The 21,886-nt window shown below is 51.4% G+C and overlaps 1 protein-coding gene across 5 annotated transcripts in view; it reads right to left on the bottom strand.

Annotated features, from left to right (window-relative positions):
- Positions 1-1,315: 1,315 nt before the first annotated feature.
- The window catches only part of LOC144937586 (uncharacterized), a 60,016-nt gene continuing 39,445 nt past the window's right edge, over positions 1,316-21,886 (bottom strand). For 2 of the 5 annotated variants that reach the window (XM_078864895.1, XM_078864896.1), the window contains 8 exons: positions 20,348-20,957; positions 18,560-18,803; positions 8,411-8,521; positions 6,901-7,041; positions 6,213-6,290; positions 5,147-5,339; positions 3,926-4,216; positions 1,316-3,652 (listed from right to left, as the gene is read on the bottom strand). In XM_078864895.1, coding sequence (XP_078721021.1) covers positions 2,938-3,652; positions 3,926-4,216; positions 5,147-5,339; positions 6,213-6,290; positions 6,901-7,041; positions 8,411-8,521; positions 18,560-18,803; positions 20,348-20,431 — 1,857 coding nt within the window. In that variant the 5' untranslated portion in view covers positions 20,432-20,957 and the 3' untranslated portion in view covers positions 1,316-2,937. The other 3 variants (XM_078864897.1, XM_078864898.1, XM_078864900.1) reach the window with 3 other exon arrangements.

Below are 21,886 nucleotides of genomic sequence, written 5' to 3'. Positions count from 1 at the left end.
GGCTAGAGTCCTCTCGTCCTCTGGCTTGAGATGGCTGCCACCTATGGGTCAGATGATTGCATTGCACCATTAAGCAATTGGTAATTAAATATAATATTTTTGTCATAAAAGTGTAAAATTTTGGGAAAAATGTTTCACGAACATTAATTGTCACGCACAACGAGTCTGTGTGCAAAATGTCAGCTCGATTGGATCACGGGAAGTGGGTTAAAAAACGACCGAAAGATTTGCACGGTCCTAAGCAAGCAAGCGAACTTAATATAAAGGATTTAAAAAAACTAATTTTTACACAACCCATTGGCCCCACGGCCTTCCGAGGTGCATCATTTTGCGAGAATTGATTCACGCAAAGTGTGACTCTACTGTTGAGACGCTGTATGTCAAAACCAGCCTAGCTTGCTTGTATTGAATCAATGCTGATGTGGCAGACACGGTGGCGAGATGTTAACTACCTCGCCTGACATACAGGAGGTTGTGGGTTCGATTCCAACCCCCGATGCCTGCTGTATATTTGGAGTTCGAATGTTCTTGCGCTCCTCGTGGTCGCGTCGATTTTTCTCCCAGTTCTCCGGGTTTTCCCCTCCACATGTAGAATCAAGATACGTTGATGGTATTTGACTGCTATACATTTCCAAATGAGCCCACTCCATGTGAGCTATCATTTGTGACCAGGTCGCTTCTGAAAAAGAGCTACATAGCTCAGTGGGCCTTACCTGGTTTATTTTTAGACCTATAAAGTAGACATTGTCTGCCTATTTTATTCATGTTTTCCATGCCAGTGGTTACGTTTAATTATGCATCATTATACATTTTCACGAAATCAAAACTCATATCTGAAAGGGGTCCTTGCGTATAACGTAGTTCACGAGCATTGATTCAAAGAAGCCCGACTGCTGATGATATCACTAAAACAAAGTCCAGTTTGCTTGCATTTATTGAACGCTGCTCAAATTACGCACTTTCCAAAACGCAGCGTGGCCGATGGGCTGTGCAAGATATAGTCCGCTTATACAATCTTTACTTGTATTGTCCACAACACCAATAATACAAAACTGAATTGTAGAGGACTGCTTGCTACTACTGCTGCTGCCTTCTCACTCGTCTGTGGTTACTCCTCGTGCCTCCCGAGTCAACCCCTCTCTCAAAGAGTGCGCACAAGGGCTGATCGAGTGAGGGCCCACCAAGTCCACAATAGGACCCTCACCCGTTTCCCCGTCGTCGCCACCGCCACCCGCCACCACCACCTTGACTTTCATCACAAGAAACGGCATTAGAAGCAATAAAGAATTTTATTTTTTGAAACAATTGGAAAATACAAAGATTTCATTAAGGCTCTAATCCTGTTCACCATACAGTGTACAGAATACGGGACACTGTGTCTTGTTATTGCCGTGGATCACACGATCGGGAGGAGAGCGGGGGGGGTGGCACAGAGGACGCTGGGGGTTCAAACGGGGGGGGGGGGGGGGGTTATGGACACGACTCACGAGGGATTGACCACGAATGGGGGGGGGGGGGGGAGACGTGTGGCAACAGCAAGTAGACGACGCGGAACCAGAGATTCAGAGATTCACAACGGTGAACGGAGGGGTGGGTCCTGAGGCACCGCACGAGTCGCGACGACGTCCCTCGACAAACACCGCTCGCCCGCCCGCTCGCTCGCCCCGCCCGCTCGCTCCTCTCGTTGTCGTCGAATCCGCCGTCGACCCCGACGCTCCGGCGATCATTCCCGGGCGGAGCGGCGTGACGACTGTGGCAGCCGTGCTGCCCCCCCACGTTTTGAAACTGGCCGCCACCACCACCAAGGAGAACGACGCGTTTGTCACAAGGCCATTCACCGTCCTACACTCTTTGTGTATTTACTAAATACCAAACCGTATATACATAAACATATACATAGAAATTTATTTTGTTATGTCATCAGAAAACCATATTTCGGAAAACTAAACCTTTATTTAGCATTATCCCACCAGATGTATGAAGCATCACTATGTTGTAAACTAAGCACGCTCACACAACCAACTCGCCCCCCCCCCCCACCATCACATTACTGCTCTGTGCTCATTTGTCCAAGCGTCAGTCTGGCTCAAGAAGCACCGTAAAATCAGAATCCCGCCCTATTATTTGCAGGAGTTTGAAGCTGCTTTAATTTTTCCCGAGTTCTCACTGCTGCGCCAACAAGTGCCGATTAATTAATTGCGCACGAGCCGCCGACGGCCTCAGGTGTTTTCGATCGCCGAATTCGCAACAAAACCCCGGTAAGCGAGTCCGCACTTACGCGCGTGCGCGTTTAGGTGTATTCCCCGTGAGTTCAAGGGTCGGGCGCGACTGCTCCCTCCACACGGCGACCGTGGGCGTTTGCGAACGCGCGCGCGATGATGTGCGGGCGACGTTTTGTGCGAGCGGAACACCGCGAAGCCGCCGCATCGCGCTTCTAGCGCGACGGCGAGGAGTGACGCGGAGCCAATAGGAGCTGCTGTCCGCGTGAGCGTCACAGTGGGAATCTCGACGGCTTCGTTAGCAACGAAAGTACCTCCCTCCTCCTCCCACCCCCGCGGGGCGCACTCGCGAACTCGCACGCGACTCCAATGATGCGGTACACGGGAGAGATCCGCTATAGCTCGGCGCTGCCCTCTATGGGACAGCAGCTGCAGCAGCGATTGTCTGCAGCCTCTCCCGGCCGGCTCGCGATCGCCAGAGGTCTCCTTCCACGCTTTCTTCGTGTCGACCGCGGTTCGAGTCCCCCCCCCCCCCCCAATCTCTTCCACCTCACCGATTCATAGATATATGTATATATGCATGTTTTCGATTTTTTTTTTAGAAACAGCATTTACTATTAGATTTGTTTGGAAATTATAAATCTAGGGGAGGAAAAATATACACGTGATTGCCTTCACTGTCCCAACCGCCATCAAAATAATTTCATCCTCATGTACGTCAGAAGTTTTTGTCATTGTATTCGATTTTGATTTTCCGGATGATCGGTTCCTCCGTGATCTGCTCCGGAAGCGACAAATCCTCCCGCTCCTCTTTAATCAGCAGCCGCTGCTGCTGCTGCTGCTGCTGCTCGTCCGTTTCCAGCTTGACCACGACGTGCGGCTCCTCCTCCTCGGCGAGTATCGTCCCGTCAGCGGGCAGTGCCGTGATCTGCTCGGGCAGCGAGGTGAGTTCCGTGGGGAGGGTCGTGATGTCTGCCGACAGTGACGTCATCTCCGACGACAGCGAAGTCATCGGCAGCGAGACGCCGGTGCCGTCGTGGCCGCCACCACCGATGATGACCGAGAGCACCTCCCCCGGTTCGGCCTCGCCGTGGCACTGGTGGTGCTGCTGGTGCTGCTGCTGAGATTTGAGCGGCGTTAGTAGGAGCACGTTCTCGTTTTTGCCCTCGGGGCCCCGGATGACGGTTGTGGTGATGACACCGGGCTGGGAACCGTCGCCGTTGGTGAGGAAGAGGAGCGGCGTGCCGGAGGCGAGGCTCACGATCTCGCCACGTCGCGAGCTCGGGCCGCCCGTCTGCGCCGCTGCCGTGGAGAGGCCCGGCATCGTCTGGAATACGATCTTCTGCGTCGACGATGCAGCGCTCGTGATCACCGACTGCTGCTGCTGCTGCATCTGAGCCCCCATGGTGACCACCACCGGCACCTGTGCCGCTCTGATACAAACAACGGAAGCGACCACCATCACACGTCAATGCTCACCGCCATCGTTGTCGTCGCCGGGGTGAGGCGGCCGATGACACCGTCACCAATCCCTGCCCTTGCCCTCTCATCCAGCGGCGTACGTGTCAATAGACGCGGCTACTTTTCCAGAACCATTTCCGCGGTTATCCAATCGGTGGAGCACTCGGAACTGATAATCGGTTAATGTTTGAGATTGCACGAAAGCCAGCTCTCTATCACGCGCGCGGATACACACACACACACACCTGCTGTCCACAATCACTTGGTCCTGCGGCTTAGCCTTGGCAAGGGGCGACTTGGCGGAGAGTCCACCGCCCGGTCGGTTGGGTCGCCGGTTCCGTCCGCCCATCGTGCCGCCCGGCATCGCCCCTTCCGGGCGGCCCTGGGGGTGCGGTGAGGAGGGCTCCACGGTGCCGGGTGAGGACCCTCCCTCCTCCGAGCCGTCCTCCAGCAGCAGGTTCCTGGGCATGTCCTTGAACTGGTAGACCAGCCTCTGGCCCTCCACTTTGGCGAGGATGCCGCGCTGGTAGTAGTACCTGTCGGGGGAGACGGCGCGCGGGACGCACTCGCGTTGAGAGGAGCGTTGAGAAGCGCGAGCGGGGCGGTTTCAAAACTCTCGCGGCGTCACGGCTAAACGCCGGTGCACGACGGGTTGCTACAGGCTGCTGCCAGGACGGGTAGCAGAAAGCAGTGCAGGAATCTCCGTTGTTGCGTACAATCCCTACGTTGCCGGAACTATCTTCAACGTCCCCTCCTTCTGGAGAGCGGGGGCCTGTTCGTTTCACAGACCTCAGGGTGGGCTATGAATCTGAATAAAGCACGGATGGGAAACTGCCATCGAAATCGGGTAGTAGTAGGTTGCGGGACTACGTTGCGGTGCAGAATAATCCACTGTTGTATCATGCTTCCAGGATGCTACGGCTTTTATCCAGCAATCTGTCTATCCATCAGTCTGCCATTATGCCTCCATGTCTATAAGTCGGTCTACCCGTATATCTGTGCGTCTACCCCTTTAGCTTAACATTCTGCTTCCCCCCTTCAACAAACATGCCGTGACCAGCATGGTGGCGTAATAATTTAACCTTATAAGGCGCACAGCATTCGCTCGCTCTGGGATAGAGAACGACTCAATAGGATCGGAGGACCCACAGACAAGCAGGAAGGCTGCCACGTGGTGAACCGATGACAACAATTGCCCAAGCTCTGCTGCTTTAAGGTATTGTCGGTTATCTCTTAAGGACGGACAGAACAGGTGGTATCGCCTTCTCCTGGCGAGCCAGGGTATGGCTCCTCATTGACACCCAAGGGAAGGCAGTATCGCAACATCTGCACGGTGATCCACCAACCGGCTGGATCACAGGTGTGCGTAGGTAGCCACCACCGGTCAAACAACCCCAACAACCCGGCGCGGCGAGGGCCCTCATCCAGCAGTAGATTGCGGAGAGCGCGGGGGGTCACACACGCACCTGAGCGCGCGGCCCATGGTCTCGTAGTTCATGTCGGGCTTGTTCTTGTGCTTCCCCCAGAGTCTGCTCACGGCCTTCGAGTCGACGAGCTTGAAGATTCCCTTCTCCTTCTCGGTCCACTTGATGAGGCGCGGGCACGTGTTCTTGTCCTGCAGCAGCGACAGCAGGAACTCCCACAGGTAGACCGTGTGACCTAACGCACGCACACGCCGAGCGGCAAACACGCACACACACGCACACAGCTTCATCCTCCTCGCCCCGCTCACACCTCCCCCAACAAGTTGAAAGTTTGTATTTTGCTTAACCAGCTGAGGGACTGGGAGAGGACCCATCCTGTCACGCTTGCAAATGAGACCAGGTTGAAGTCCTGCTCTCGTTTGCAAGTGCGGATCAACGGAGCTTGCGGAAATATAAATACCTTCACGGTGGCTTTATTCACAGCTCTTGCTGCCTCATCGAGGGTCGACGACTCAGTGCCCACGTGAATGCGAATGTGCCGGCGAGTCAACCGATTTCTTGATAAGCTCTAAACGGATGAGATATTCTAACGCCCTACATGTCATGTGACATCACCTCATCATATATATGTACGTTGAACTTCCGTCGCACCACACGTTGCCAAACAATTCTGCCACGTTGTCTCCTTCATTGAGTGCCCACTAACTTCCGTGCAAAACTAATTACGTGTCGCTGCTGCGTTGGCAGTGGTGCACATGCTCTCGTCAATAACAACGCTGCGGCCTTAAAACCACCATATAATAGGCGACGTTTCAGGCAATGGCCCTCCATTTGTTTTCGGTGCCAAGAAGGGGCATTGCCCTGAAACGTCGTCGATTCTATAAATATATTAAGGCAGTGTTAATTGATGATTGTGTTTGCTTTTATTTTCTGTTTGTGCATTTATCATCCCCTTAAGTGTGGCACAAGACAGAACAAATGTGCAGTGGATACCTACGGGCTATCTGCCTATGGGTCGTGATGACGATGATAATGAAGTGTGAGAGAAACGACCAATAACTCCGTGATGCCGGTAGCACCGTGCGTGCCCTGGGCGTACACAACGCACCTTCTCGAGACTTCTTCCTGAGCGGCCCGTCAGACGGCAGGATAGGGGAGCACGGTCTGCTGCACTTGGGCTTCCGTGCTGCAGGACACAAAGGGGTTTCAACAAATTTAAATTCACCATTGATCAGTATTCCACAGCACGAGTCCGACTTCAAATACTGCCTTTAAAGCCTTTCTACAATTTTATTTTTAATCGAGAAATAATTGTACGCACTTTGCCAATGTTAAGAAAACTGAAGTGTGTCTGTAGGCCTTGTAATCTCAGTGTAACATTCCATTTTTGTGAATTGTTTTTTATTTCTTCTCAACGTTATTTACTTAGGCCTTGGATTGTGAGCACTTAAGATAACCACACCCATAGGTCTTACAAACCATAGAAAGTGTTTCAAAATATTTTTTTAATATTCTTTCAAAAACTTTAAATGATTAAAAAAACCTCGTTTTTATTCCAATATATTTTAAAACCACGTGCTGTGTGACCCTCTGTACTGCTCCCTTCGCCATGCACGCGCAAACTCGAGCGGTGCAACGAAATCTTGACGCGGATTTTTCCGAAAATAAAAACTCCGTGCACCGTTAAAAAAAAAAAGTAACGCACAAAAAAACTCCCAATACGACTCTTCTATCCCCAAACATCAGCTCCGAGCCTCGCGCGTGAATGTCACAGAATCTGGACGGTCGCGTCGAACCTTTCTTCTTGCGGTTGTTGGCCTGCCCGTCGGCCTGGGGGTGGTGCCCCCTCGTGCCGTGCACGTGACCCTCGTGCGCCATGACGACGTCCACATGTCTCCCGTCGTCGCCGCTCATGTCGGGCGCAAAGATGTGGGAGTCTGTGAAACGCCAAGCCAGGTTACACAGCGACACTAGCTTTGATTCTTTAAAAACTGAAAGAAGAAAAAAATCACATCACAAGCCAGTTTAGGCTTGCATCACGATAAAAGAGTGTCATGTGCACTGTACCCCAAAGAGTAGAGTGTTAGTAGAAGTATGAAATATGCAGGTGGTCTGCACCTTGTTAAAACAAGGTAGGGAACCAATGCACATGCATGGATAATTTCATGCTGTCCACACAAATATTTAATCTTCGTATTTAATATTTAATAAAATAGGGCGCCACGGTGGCAACTCCCACGCCTGGTATGCAGGTCAAGGGGTTTGATCCCGACCCCGACGCCTGTAGATTTGGAGTTTGCGTGTTCTCCCCGTGGTTGTGTGGATTTTTCTCCGGGTCCTCCGGTTTTTCCCTCCACATTTAGAAACATGCGTTTAAGATCATTTCGCTGCGATAAATGTCCTCATGATTAGCCACTTGGTTGAGCTATCGTTTGTGATTAGGTCACAACTGAAAAAGAGCTGTACAGCTCAGTGGGCCTTAACCTGGTAAAATAAAAAAATAGTTTAATGAAAAAATGAGTAATCGTCAGGAGTGAAGCCAACCAAGGGCAAGAGGTGTGAAAACGAAATGCGCTTGCCTGTTTACAAAGTCCTTTTTTTTTACCCTGGCATGTGTCTCCTAAGTTTCGGTAAACCCTTTTGATACATTTCGCCAGCTAGCAATGAAACTTCACCCTAAAAGTCTGGTTCATATTGCATCTCCTATTACAGATGGACAGAGAATATATGACTTTCGATCTTAGTCGGTAAGCCTTAAATGATTACAAGAGTTAATATTAAACGTTGGATTTCACGACCAATGTTACAATTCATTTTGGCGCTGCACTCATCTAACCTGCCGATCCCAACCAAGCAATTAACTCTAGATTATTAAACCGTTCATCTACATGGCTGTCATGCCACCTACTTAAGGCCCCGAGTGAGGTGAGCTCATTCACAGGAGAGCTTCGCTGAGCTTTTGCGAACACCTGATGATGCTTGGTGCAATGTAAAGCAAACCGTCGTGTGAAACTGTCAAAGTCTTGCTTGATTTTCAACATTGTGGTTTTGCCGATATAAATCAAATCAGCTGACATATATGCTCACGTGACAACATGATGCCATTGGCTCTGTCGGGTGGTGGAAGGTTCTAGTTAAAAAACAGACACACCTACATGACTATTCCAACATAAGATAATTATGAATCTATTCCACAAGCGTTCTGTCCACCACCCATCTCTCCTTCTCTGATCCCGCCCGACACGGGGGGGAGGGGGAGAGGCAGGGCCAACTCCCCATCTTCGTCTCGCGTGAAACGACACGCACCCATCGCGTCGGTGACGGAGTCTGTGGCCTCCATGTGCAGCAGGGCCTCCGCCGCCTCGATGGTCTCGGAGTGGCAGTCATCGCTGAAGTGGCCGTTGACGGACGCCTCCACTGCGGACACACGGCACGATGAGTACAAACGCAAATCGGATTTACAAAGCGGTCAAACAACGACCGCATCTTGGTGCATTTGCAAAATGCCGTCGCAATGAAGCCATCTGTAAGAATCTGGTTACGTAGTCGTTCCGTCGGCATCCCTGAGGTGGCATGGGAAATTCCACATTGTGTCGGTGTGAGGCAGTCTATCCACAAGATAAGTTGTTGTTTTGACAAATGATCCCCACTGCTCCCCCTCCACCCCGTTCTTTGTAGGTTTTGTGAAAAAAATGTGATGGATGATGATGATGGCGGCAATGGATAATGCGGATGAAGTCACGAGCACGGGTGCACAGTGCGCAAACCATCGCGCCACTACTCCACCTCTCTGTAAACAGTACCGCGCGGAGGTTTTATACACAAACACACGCACGTGTAAGGCAACACCCCTTGTCCCCGTTCGCTCTGACTGTCCAGGCTGCTGTTGACTGCGCCGTCTGGTGAAACCTTCAGGAATGCCTTGGCAGCCGTTCAACCCGAGCGGACGCGCGGCCTGGCACACGCGCAAGCGCTCCCTCGCTCGCAACTTTGCCTCCGTGCGTAAATAATGATAAAATGATCAAGGCGTACGCGCACGAGCAAAACCTTCAAGAGCGGCACACGGCAGGATCGACGATGATCGCTAAACTCGGAGTTGACCTTTGAGAGGTCACAGGCGAGCTGCGAGCGAGCGGGTGGAGTGCCAGCGTAGCGGTTTGCACATCGTCAGCCGTGATCTACTGGATTAAAGCATCCCGAAACTGTGGCCCCCTTTGAGTCTCACAGGCCTGCAATTTAATGCTCCATCTAGCGCCTAAACAAGAGCAGGATTTCGCCGCTCCATCTCTGCGGTGGGAATCATATGTGCTTGTGACTGCCTGGGCTGATTATTACACGAGGTCAAAACTACCACATCGGGCAGGTCCAAGGTCACAAACCATTCCTCAAGCTTAGCCCCAAACCATGTTCAATCTTATTACTCGAGTACTATGATGAATACTTCCAACTAATTCTCATCAAGGAATACAAGGCCGAGGCCTTAGTCAATCCTCAAAGAAAACTTAAGAATTCAGAGTATTACAAGCATCAAAAAGTAACGACTAAAGTAAACATCTTAAATAAATCCTACACACATGGTTTCATGTATCACTATTTTCCCAATTGCTAGTAGGCTCGGGTAGGTATATAATTTGTTGCAGCAGCTATAGAGCGACAGGCGTAATGGATGAGATGTGCCAGGCACAGAAAGATTTTCCAGGTCGCTGAACCAGACAGGCCCGGCTGAAATCAAGTCCTGTTACCACCACTTTTAAAATTGTTCTTCGTCACCAAGCAATGACTTTAGACAACACACACACACAAGGAGGGTTGGTCACGTGACCTATCCTGCTTGCGAGCTGCATTGATGCTGCAGTCGGGTTACGTTTGCGACCCTTGGATGCGCGTGCACTGGCCACACTGCATCTAGCAGCAGAAGATACTGAACAATCGAGCAGCATTGTGCAGCAGACCCTTACAGGTCTGGCAGGATGACACGAATCATCACGGAACAACAAGATCTCAACGTGCAAACACAGGCAGGAGAGTGATGAGAGGAACTGAGATGGGTGCTGCGAGGACATGCAGGCTTTGGTGCAGATGTGGGAGATGTTATAGAGTTGGGCACCCCACGGCATTTCAGGATGAGAGATGACATTAGTAGATGCAGATGTTGGATAAATGGAAGCTGTAGGTTGGGATCGGTAGCCAGAGGTGATGCAAAGACTCGGATTAATGAGAGTATTCTGAAACGACAAAATGTGAAGATATTTGGGAGAAGTATGTTTTAGGTGAATAGGAAACACTGGCATATTCACAATTAGTTGGTTAAGATGTGTGGAAGATGTACAAGATGTCCGAGATAACTGGGATGGAATCCTGGGAGATGCACTATGATGGATTTATAAGAGGGTTGTGAACGAGAGAAGCTGTCCTAGAGTTGTTGGCAGAGGTCTTTAGTGCAGGCAATGGAATTAGTTGGTTGGGATGTATGGAAGATGTACAAGATGTCTCGGAGATAACTGGGATGGAATGCTGTGAGATGCGAGATGATGGCGTTATTATGGAGATGTGGACGAGAGAAGCCGTCCTAGAGTTATTGGCAGAGGTCTTTAGTGCAGGCAATGGAATTAGTTGGTTGGGATGTATGGAAGGTGTACAAGATGTCTCAGAGATAACTGGAATGGAATGCTCGGAGATGCGAGATGATGGAGTTATTATGGAGATGTGGACGAGACGGTGTCTGAAGAGTTGTTGGCAGAGGTCTTTAGTGCAGGAAATGAAATGAGTTGGTTGGGATGTATGGAAGATGTACAAGATGTCTCAGAGATAACTGGGATGGAATGCTGTGAGATGCGAGATGATGGAGTTATTATGGAGATGTGGACGAGACGGTGTCTGAAGAGTTGTTGGCAGAGGTCTTTAGTCCATGGCCGAATCTCCCCCTGCACCTCCTTGCAAACCCAAATGTGTGTGGGATGCCGTACGGGGGGTGGGAGGTGTGCATGAGCAACGTTTGGGTTGTATGTTTAAGGGAGGAGGAGGAGGAGAGGTGGGAAAGAAAGCACCGCCAGTACCCGCGGCTCTCAGCAGCAGCTCGAGGCGATTCTGTCGCACGCAAGTCGCCATTTCTTCCGGGTTGGTGGCACCGGCAGCAGCAGCAGCAGGCAGCTCTCTTAATAAAAGACAAATCTCTCCCGTTCATGGGTGCAGCTATAACCACCGCAACAACGAGAGACGGAACACACAACGACTACGGGTACCGCAGCAGCAAAGGGGATAACACGAGCTTTGCCCGAACATCGCCACGTTAGCACAAAACGATGGAACTGAACACTCGAGAAACACACCACAGACTTCAGCCGTAGCAGTGAAAACGACCAGAATTGCAGTGACAGCAGACACACACAGCACAACAACTACGCTACGTGCAACTCGTCGCAATGACACAACCGTTAAGAGCGGCACATAATAACAGGGAACAGCAGCAGCAGCAACAACAGCAGCAACAACACATACCAAACGAGCGGCCGTGTAACACATTGGACGCCTAAAATAACCACGTAACGCACACTGGCGCAGCCGAAATACGCGCGCCAATCTACTCTACGCACATCCAACGCCGACGGTGAAAGTCGCCGTCGACGATTTCACGGACGAAGTTGAACTCAGGCGAAAGTCATCTCGCGTCGGATGCGTCAATGCCACCGCGGAGTGAACATCGAAGGCAGTTCTAAGCACACGCCTCGTGTGTGTAGCCGCTGTGAGGAAGAGAGAGATCGCCTCCCGCACGCCGTCACGGGGTCGTGAGGGGTTACTTGACCATAACTTCACGGCGTGGAATGTAACATTGGGCGCACACACACACACGTAGCAGCGACACGGCACACCGAACTCGACATTCAACGACGCGTGGGCTACGGACGTCCAAACAACAGGCGGCGATAACGGAACACATTATTCCCGCAACTCGTCATGTACCTCTCAAGGTAACAACGGGGGGGGGGGGGGTTGCTACTCGAGAGCGACCATCGTTGTGAGGAGGCTGCGGCTCGCAATATATATATTTTTTTTTAAAAAGACGAAAGTACACACTGCGGGGGGGGGGGGTCGAGGCGAAGTTTGCGATGCGCTTAAAACAAAACAAAAAAAAAATTCCCCTCGAGCAAATGTATCCGTTCTTCTATGCTACGATTTCTTTTCTTTTTTAAACAAATTTTTGCTCGACAGATATTACCACCACTAACCACTAACCACCAAGAACTAACCACAAGCGCAGATTTCCCCTCCCCGAGCCCCCCCGAGAGAGGAGTTTGAGAGTCGTGGTGCGGGCGCACACAGACCGCGGAAGTGAAGCGGCTGCCCCGCTGCTCGCGATACCCCGGAAGAGGAGGAGCCTACGCGGCCGCGCTAAAATCAACCAATCGGCGCGCAGCACTCACGGCGGCGTCTCCACGCCCCTCGTTCGTAATTCCCAGCGCGGATAAAGCACGCCGGTGCAGAATCTAGAATTCGTAATGTGGACAGGTAAGGGCGGTTTAGAAATGGTAATTTGGAACGAGCGCCCCGCCCCTCGGATTGGCCCAACAGTGACGTGCGCGTTGTTCGGAATTCGTAGTGCGGACGGACATAGGGGGAGTTTAACACGTAGTCGGCTTTCGCGAACAATGTTCATAACAGAGGTTTTTTGGGGTTAGATCGCGTAAAATATATAAATGTGCCGTTGCCAAAATTATTTAGAAGAGCAAATTGCCAAAAACAAATATTAACTTCTGTGAAGCAAAAGCCTTAAGAGAATTGAGAGCAAATAAAGATATCAAAATTCTTGCTGCTGATCAGGGCCCATCAAATGTTGTGATGCCCCATGAGGACCACGATAATGAAAACACATTCCTGCTGCGGAGGGAGCTGGTAGGAACGTTGGGATGCTCGGTCAATGGCCTGCAGGGTCAACGGCGGCGTGGTGTATTCCGCAAATATGCCCGACTGTGAGGGCGGGCACAAGCCGGCGTGAGTAGGTTAAACATTGAGTTTTATAAGGGCACCACGGGGTGACCAGCCCTTCCCCACCCAGCCCCACCCCTCCCACCCCCCACCCAGCCCCACCCCTCCCACCCCCCACCCAGCCCCTCCCCACCCTCCCCATCCCCACCCAGCCCCTCCCCTCTCCACCCAGCCCCACCCCTCCCATGTTTGGATGCACGACGGACGGACACAATAATCCCCTATGGGCTGGTGTAACCAGGAGGTTCCTACCAATATCAAAGATTTACTCGGTGAAGGCACCTACCTTAAAATTAAACGAGACCCAACCAGCACCTTAGAACGTAAAAACAGCGGCAATCATTGCCAAGTCATAAATTCCCAAGGAAGAGCAATACCTGATCAAACCAAGGGCATCAAAACCACCAAGACTTTATGGGCTATAAAATAAAAATCACAAATCTGATGTCCCATTAAGACCCATCGTTAGTACAATAGGCTCTGTCACGTACAAATTAGCGCAATACGTAACGAAACAAATACAGCCCTACATCGGTAGGACCTCTTCGTTCATCAAAAACTCTGAACATTCCGTAAATATAATTTTAAAAATATTAAGCTTAACCCTAATGAAATTCTCGTAAGTTTTGATGTGACCTCTCTGTTCACCACGGTTCCGGTCAACGAGTCAATTAAATTACACGACACTCTGGTAACGAACAAAGGTTTAGCCAAAGATATTCCAAGCTGAACTGAACACTGTCTAAAGAACAACTACTTTTTGTGGCAAGGTGACTTCTATAAACAAAAGGAAGGAACAGCAATGGGTCTCCTTTGTCTCCTGTGATAGCGAATTTGTACATGGAATATTTTGAAACAAAAGCAATAGCTTCAAGCACACTGAAACCATCTGCTTGGTTTAGATATACGGATGACACATTGGTGGTCTGGCCACACGGCAGAGTTCCACTGAACGCATTTCGAAATCATCTCAACTCTCAAAACCCATCCATCCAGTTCACCATGGAAGTGGAAGCTGACAGAACTTGGATATTCTGCTTGGGCGGGGTCGATATAGTAAAATAACATGCAGCGTTTACCCAATGCAGTCACACCATCACCCCGCACAGAAATCTGCTCTTATCAAGACGCTCATTCATCGAGCTAAGAAAGTGTCAGATGGGGACAGTCTGAGAAGTGAAATTAAACATGTTAAAGAAGCGCTGCAAATGAACGGTTACAATGATGCACAAATCAACAGGGCATTGAATGCCAAAACCAAATCAAATAACGAGCATTGAAACTGCCCAAGTAATTAAAACAATCAAAATACCGTACATGACAGGAGTAACTGATAAACTAGCCAGATATTTGGAAAAACAAAACATCAGTCAGATTTTGCATGGTACATAAAATACTGAAATTAATATCTGGTACAAAATATGTATTACCGAAGCTATCAACAGAAGGTGTGTACAAGATTAACTGCACGTGTGGACAATGTTATTTTGGGCAAACAGGACGAATGATCAGCACGAAACTAAAAGAACATCAGAGAAATATTAAATTCTCCCAAATACAACTGTTAGCAATAGCAGAACAGGTGTGCCAACAAGGACACTGAATTGATTTTACGCGATCTAACGCAAAAAACCTCTATTATGGAGGACATAGCGGATTTGCAATTCGTAACTTTGATTAGGCGCGGTTCCGAATTCGCTGGTTTGGACGGGCAAATAGTTGATTGCAAACTCCCACTTGGGATAAGCATGTGTTTGGAATTCCCAATTCGGATGGGAAGAGCGATTGGATTTGGCAGTTTGGATAAGCACGGCCTGTGTCGGAGCAGCTGCTGACACCACGTGGCCCTTGACCGTCCTTTATTTAACCACGCGAGAGCCACTGTCCAAAAAGGAGACCAGTGCCGTGTATATCATCATCATTATTATTATTAAAGAAACATGTGCTTATTATGCTCAGATTATGTTGCGATCACCTTGCCGCATGGTTAGAATTTTACTCTGGTCATGAGTGACAATTATTTAAGGTGTCTCTTATCAACTGTTCATCAGGAAACGTGTTTAAACAAGTACTTCTGATCACAGGCCCTTCGTGAAAAGTCCGATTCCCAACTCTTTAACGTCTCACTGGCCTGTGCGCCATGAAGAAGGGCCATTGCCCGAAACGTCGAATGGAATGTGGATTTGCGTACAGCGCCTAACCGCATCTCAAGACGCGGAGGACATACTTTATAGATTAAAGCACTCGTAGGTTTATAAGCGAATCTAAGGCTCTCTTGATACTATAGGCTTCACTGAGTCTATGGGTCCCACTCAGTCTATGCGCCTCACTGAGTCTATGGGTCCCACTCATTCTATAGGCCTCACTGAGTCTATGGGTCCCACTCAGTCTATGGGCCTCACTGAGTCTATGGGCCTCACTGAGTCTATGGGTCCCACTCAGTCTATGGGCCTCACTGAGTCTATGGGTGTCACCGAGTCGATGGAAATAACAGTGAAGCTGGTTTGCAGGCAGAAACGGACGGAAACAATTCTCCCCAAGCTGTGGTCCGCCAGGAGGGGGCACTGTTGTGATGTATAATCCCCACCGAGTAAACATTTAACATTTAGACCATGACTCCGACAACACAGTGGCCTGCTCTTGAGAAAGACGTGACGGGGTCCTTTTAACGTCCACGGTGAAGACGCATGCCGAACGCGCTTCGTGTCACCGGATGCGGAACCTCACACAGCGAGGGTTGACGAGGGCGAGCAGACGAGAGAGGGAGTTGTGAGATGAGAGGGGGGGGGGAGAGTGCGCGTAGCGGAGTGGAGAAGAGACGTGCCGGTTCGACCGTTGAGCATCTTCACTTGATCGTTAACACGCGCAGGAATTTCGGACTTGACAACTGCAAACAAGTTGCCCACGTTCGGCTGTTCCCACTCTAAATTTGAGTTCGAAGAGGATTCTGATTCTTTACTTAACCCGGGGACATCAACCCTAGCCCCCCCCCCACCCCTCTTTGCAGCCCTGAGCTGTATACAGCCTCCCAAGAAAACATTGACCCAACGTCAACCAACGTCGGAGCCGACTTTGCACGTTAACGAGGATATCTCTCCGTTTCTGTTACACCCCCATAAACTGGTATTTTAATTACCATCTTAATGTACGTCTTTCCTCTCGGTGACGGTAAAGCAAGTCCGATATTACCTTCAATAAACCCTTTATTTTACAGTGCACTGCAATCGGTTGCTTAATCGTGCACACACAAAAGGAGATTCAGCTTTGGCTCGCAACAAACTTTTGCATGCGCTGTCCTATTCCTTAGTATCCAAAACCAACGCCCTCAAGGCCCCACACGATTCTTACAGCACGACGGCAGCTCAACTACAGACCCCGTTCCACCAAACACACACGCACACAGCGGACAAATATAGGCAGGGCCTGTCGGGATCAGCAACCCAGGGAGAATATATCCACATCCGGCATACCACGTTCGGTATTCCTCTCGTCAGAATGGCTGTGGCGACGAATCACGCGCACACTCGCTGTACGGGTGACCTTGAAAATATCAACAGAGAAATGAATCCCTGTTTTACGACGCAGCTCAAGCACGCGGGACGGGATATGGGTTGGAGGTGGCACGCACCAAATGCGATCGTTAGTTCCACCGTGAACGTCCCACACCGGCACCGCTCGCTCACTCACACACAGTTGCCAAGGAAGAGCGGTGAAGTAGTACCGTGTGCGATGCTACGGATCAATCTGTGAAGGGAAAACCTGTGCATTTATCCAGCAAGAGTGGAAAATCTATTGGGGAGAGCCACCCCCCGCCCCAACAGAATCTCAAGTTGGCGAGGTTATCACGGCAATTGCTGTCGATGACACCACCGCCTTACCCGAAGGAAGGCTCTCAGTCTCACCACCACCACCGCCACCACCCCGGCTCCAGGGCTTCCCCTGGTTATACAGTCAACACATCCTTCGAGAACCACGCGGATCTGCTCTCAGCCTTGAGCCACTCAGTTTCTTCCAAACAGCCAATGAGCGTCTCAGCCGTGTGGCTTGACTCAGGCTCAGCCTCATGGAAATACAGAGCATGGCTGGGACCATGTCCCGATGTTCACAGCCGGCTCAAGTTAAGCGTGGCTTTAAGTCAGCTCAACTTGAGCTGCCAGAGCCAAGCCTGATCCGAGCTGTGACTAAGCATACGACCTGAGAGAGTCTCATGGAGTTGTATACAGAGGGTGTGGACTAAACGAGTGACTTCCTCCCTCGCATGTATCAGTGCCCCGTGTTTACCGGGTCAGAGAATCGCCACCGTCAGGAAATTGCAAGTGTTACAGATCGGTCACGCTGGGATTCACGCGCTGGGAGGGGCCGGGAAACGTCCCTCACCGAGACCGAGAGACGCGACGCCCTCACAGCCTCTCGATTTGGCGCACCTTCCGCTCGCACACACGGCAGCGCTGGCGCGGAACAGGCGATGGCGTGGCTCACGGCTCGGCCGGTTCAACGACTGCTCCGAAAGGCGACACGCCGATTTGTTTACGCCGATGACCGCAAAACTAATTGCATTGCCGAGCAAAACGTGCTGCGATACCTTGGAAGACGACGGTTCGAAAAATGCCTCCTGTCATCAAGATGTTTACAATCACGAGTGTTCTGGCTTGCACGATGGCTACAGTCACATGACTGAGACTACAAATGACTGCAGCCCGAAAGCATTTCCCACACGGCGCGTTCAATGCTTCGCTGCTGGCCCTGCACTCTCAGGTCAGTGACCGGTCGCATGAAAATACCTGAAGTGTATTTTTTCTTTACCCCCCTAAACGGTTCAGCAATTGTTTTTATGGAAGTTTTTTTTTGTCACCATGTGAACCTGACACCTTGACCTTTTGACTTCATTGCCAAGTGTCTGGACAGCTGCCTTGGCTGTCAGTCATTCGACAGGTCCTACTGGTTTGAACTGTAAAAATAAAAATCACCCGGAATGCACCCAAACTCGTCAGATCTCGGAAACTAAGCAGGCCCGAGCCTGAATTTGTTTTGGCAATTTGCCGTGCCATGCCAGAACCGAACCGTGAAACCCTGGCCTCACGGGACAATATCAGTCTGGTGCGGTCAAGTAAAGAAAAGGGATGGAGGTTGATGTTTGCGTTGTGTCAGCCGGTACATGCTCGGCTCCTGCAGTAGTACAACTTTGGCAACTCCATAGCTACGCCAGGCCAGCTCAGGTGTACAGTGGAAAAGAGATACCAGGAAAGGACCTGCTATCTCTCATTGCATAATTAGCAGCCGTGATCAATCCACTGCTGAATGAAGGCATCCCCAAGTTTTCACCACCCCTCGCGATCCCTGCAGTGACACGATCCACCCACCAGCGCCTGCACATGAGCCGATCCAACCGCTCCATCTCAGGCAGCACACGCCGTTCAAGCTTCCATCGTCGCCAGCACCGGTAACATCGCCCATCTCAGCTCGTCCACTCACCCGAGTCGTCTTCGTCGTCCACCATATGCTCGTCCCCAGACGCGAGCGATGCGTCGTCGAGCAGAGAGCTGTGGCTCAGACCCATGTTCATGCCGAAGCCCAGTCCTAGGCCCAGGAGGGGCCCGTCCCCGTGGAGGAGCAACGAGGTCTCGTGGTCGCGCCCGCCGTACGCCAGCTCGTGCGCCGTCAGCCCCGGTTCCAGTGTGGGCAGAGACTCAACGATGACGGCCGGGTAGTCGGACATCTGTGGGCCACGGTGCGGACAGAGAGCACGCGCAGGTATGGCGAGGCCCTCGGCGGCTTGCATCACACTGCCCCATGTCTGGCGGGCTCAACTGGGACATGTGGGGGAGCTGGCGGCCCATTATTTACACTCGGAGCTGGAATTTAACTGGATTCGAAGCCAGGATCTCAGTGGTGCCAACTCGGCGATTTGACCTCGGCACCACCCGCCTATCTCCAGGTCTTTGGGTTTTTTTAAAGACGTAACTAATCAGCCGGCCAAGCCAGAGTCTCTATGACACGATTTGCAATGTGACATCAATTTATGACTCCAGGTTGAGGAGGCTACAAAAGTTCCGTCTCCGATTTTACAGTATCTAGTGCTGTGTGCAGGTGAACTAAATACTGATCAATCATGAATGAATATTGGCTGAAAAAACCCACGTGTTCAAATAATAACATTTCCATTCATTAATCCCTAACACAGACTCGGTCGCTACTGGAAACATCCTCCAGGGGGCGGCAGCCTTTCACCGGTTGAGCTGCGTCACGGGACCTCATGTGACTGTGGCGCCTTCTTCTGGCTACAAGTGGCAAGTAACATCACCAGGGGTGAAGGAGCAGCCCTGCAATTGTCAGCTCACTGCCGTAGACCTCCGCTCGAGGAAGCCCCCCCCCACAGGGCCCATCTGGAGGGGGTCTTTGGCCTACTCTTCCACCACACGCGATCTGCCGATCAACTAACTGTTGGGAACCCGATTATAACCGCTGGGTGGACAGAGGCAGTGGCGTGGTGATTTCAAGAAATCAAGAAACCACCGTGGTTTCAACTGGGACGACTGGAAATCGAATCGAACGGATGAGCTCGGCGTGCTAACCATTACACCACCGCATCATCGTCGTCACACTGCACGTGTAATGGGCACGGCCTTGTATTACACCACCAACTGTGTGCACTGCACAGGCAATTGCGGTGATGCCACTTGACTCGCATGGCTTCCTGCCAGTTTGCCGATCTTGTGGCCAGGACGACGGCCTTTTTCTCTCGAGAAATCACCTGTCACGTTGCGTAGTAGTAATTCCTATTTGTTTTTCAGCCTGCCACACACTTTATCTGACCGATGGGTTTCTCGTTGTTTGCAGACCGTGTGGAAACGTGACCCATCGTAGGAGTGGTCTGTGACTCGATGTGGGATACGGACTCGCCCACTCTTAACCCGGCCACTCGGCCCAAACCACTCGCAAAACCCACGTCGCGCATGCGTCTCTAATTCCACAAACTATCGCTCTCAAATGTGCGACATGGAACTGGCGAACGTTAAAAAACTACTAAACTATTTTTGCCATGACATGAGAAACACCACCACAGATGACGAAGCTGAAAACTTTGATGGCGATGATGATGATCAACAAAAGATTTGACCTGGAACCCAACACCACGCAGCAGATTGCGGCCCTATCATTCCTGTGCACGAGCGGTCCCCTTGTGTTAACCCATCGCTGGATGACGAGGCCCTGGCCTGGCTCGGATGTGCCAGTGGAAAAAATATGTACGAGCGGACTCACCTCCTGCCCGTCCTCGCTGTCCATGCCATTGCTCGCGTACTCAAACACGAGACCTCTCTGCTGCTCCACCAGCGTGGAGGCCATTGCGGCGGCGTCGACGCGTGGAGTTCCCTGCTGGAGCGATCGCCCCTCGCGTCCGTCAACGATCGATCGTCGGCGCGCCCAGTGGACTTGCGGTCCGGATTCTCTCCACTCCACCGCGACGATTACGCCTCCGGCTCGCCGAAACCGCGTCCACGCGAGGCCTCTTCACGCAACGCGCCGCGTCCACAGAGTCACCGCGGGGAGGCGCTGCCGCATTTGTCGTCAAGTCGCGGACGTTCGTTTTTCGGTTCTCGTATATTTGGCAGCGTTGGTGATGTTTGAAGACGACCGAGGGAAGGCGCAGAAGTTGCTGCCTTGAGTTATGTGGCACAACCGGCCCAACCGATCCGGTTCAGCAGGTGAGGCTCGCAGGCAACATTTTGGGATTTAACTCCGAGCACAGCATCCCACGCCGCACCGCCGGAGGCCGTGCCAGCGCCAAGCGTGGCCACTGCTGGCGCCGAGGTCAACTTGATCGGATGAGTGGCGACAGCAAAACGTTCACGGTGCACGTCGACCGGCAACCCTGCAACGAAACGAGAAAAACAAAATAAAGAATTTAAAATTATTTTTTTAAACACGATTCAATAGAGGTGCAGCCCTGCAATGTACTTTTTACGACACTGCTGTTGGAAGAGCGTCCACGAGAGGGAGTTCCAGAGAGCCCTTCTCGAGATAATTTGGCCTGCTGGTCCACGCTGTACAGACGCCTTGGAAGGGGTGGGAGTAACCCACACTCCACCCCAAAACACACGACCTGCCGATCGACTGACCATCATGAACCCATTCATACTGCTGGGTGGACAGAGGTTGAGGGGGGAGCGGGTGGATTTAAGAAACTTGGACCACTGTTTTAACCTACACCGCGGGATATGAAATCGAGGCAGCAACCTCTGCCAGTTTTGCGGCCACAGCAGCGGCAGCCCTCTGTTCGTGTACACAGCTTGCCCAACACTCGTGTTTACACTCAAGCATAATAAGTCGGGGGGGGGGGGGGTAACAGAGGAAAACAAAATGGCAACAAAGCATCGCGCCATACCTTTGGAAACGCTACGGACACGCCACTAACACGCATGCCCGCGAAAGTAGCCCGGGCTCGAACCGCAGAACGCCCACGCGTTTCACCCAAACGACGATCGCGACCGGTCAGGGCAAACACGCGCACATACAGTGCGTGGACGGCCCAGCGCGTGCCGTGGTTTTGGCGAGAGGCTCTTAGCAGCCTCAGCTGAAGGAAGTGAATCAGCAACGAGCTGTTCCTCCAGCAGCGCCGTACATTTATTACATTATTTCCAGTCTCCCTCCGGTCATCGTCGCTGTTGTTGGGTTTTCTTTCGTGCGAGGGGGGCTCCGTGCGGCACGAGATGCCGTCGCAGCGCGGCGTGTCAGCGACCTCCCAAAGGGCGAATTCTTTGCGGGCGAGGGTGGATGTTTTTTAAAACTGAAACTAGAACT

This window comes from Lampetra fluviatilis, chromosome 19 (assembly GCF_964198595.1).
Source record: "Lampetra fluviatilis chromosome 19, kcLamFluv1.1, whole genome shotgun sequence".
NCBI lineage: Eukaryota > Metazoa > Chordata > Hyperoartia > Petromyzontiformes > Petromyzontidae > Lampetra > Lampetra fluviatilis.
The sequence above is the reverse complement of the archived record's forward strand: the minus strand, read 5'-3'. Positions and strand labels throughout refer to the sequence as shown.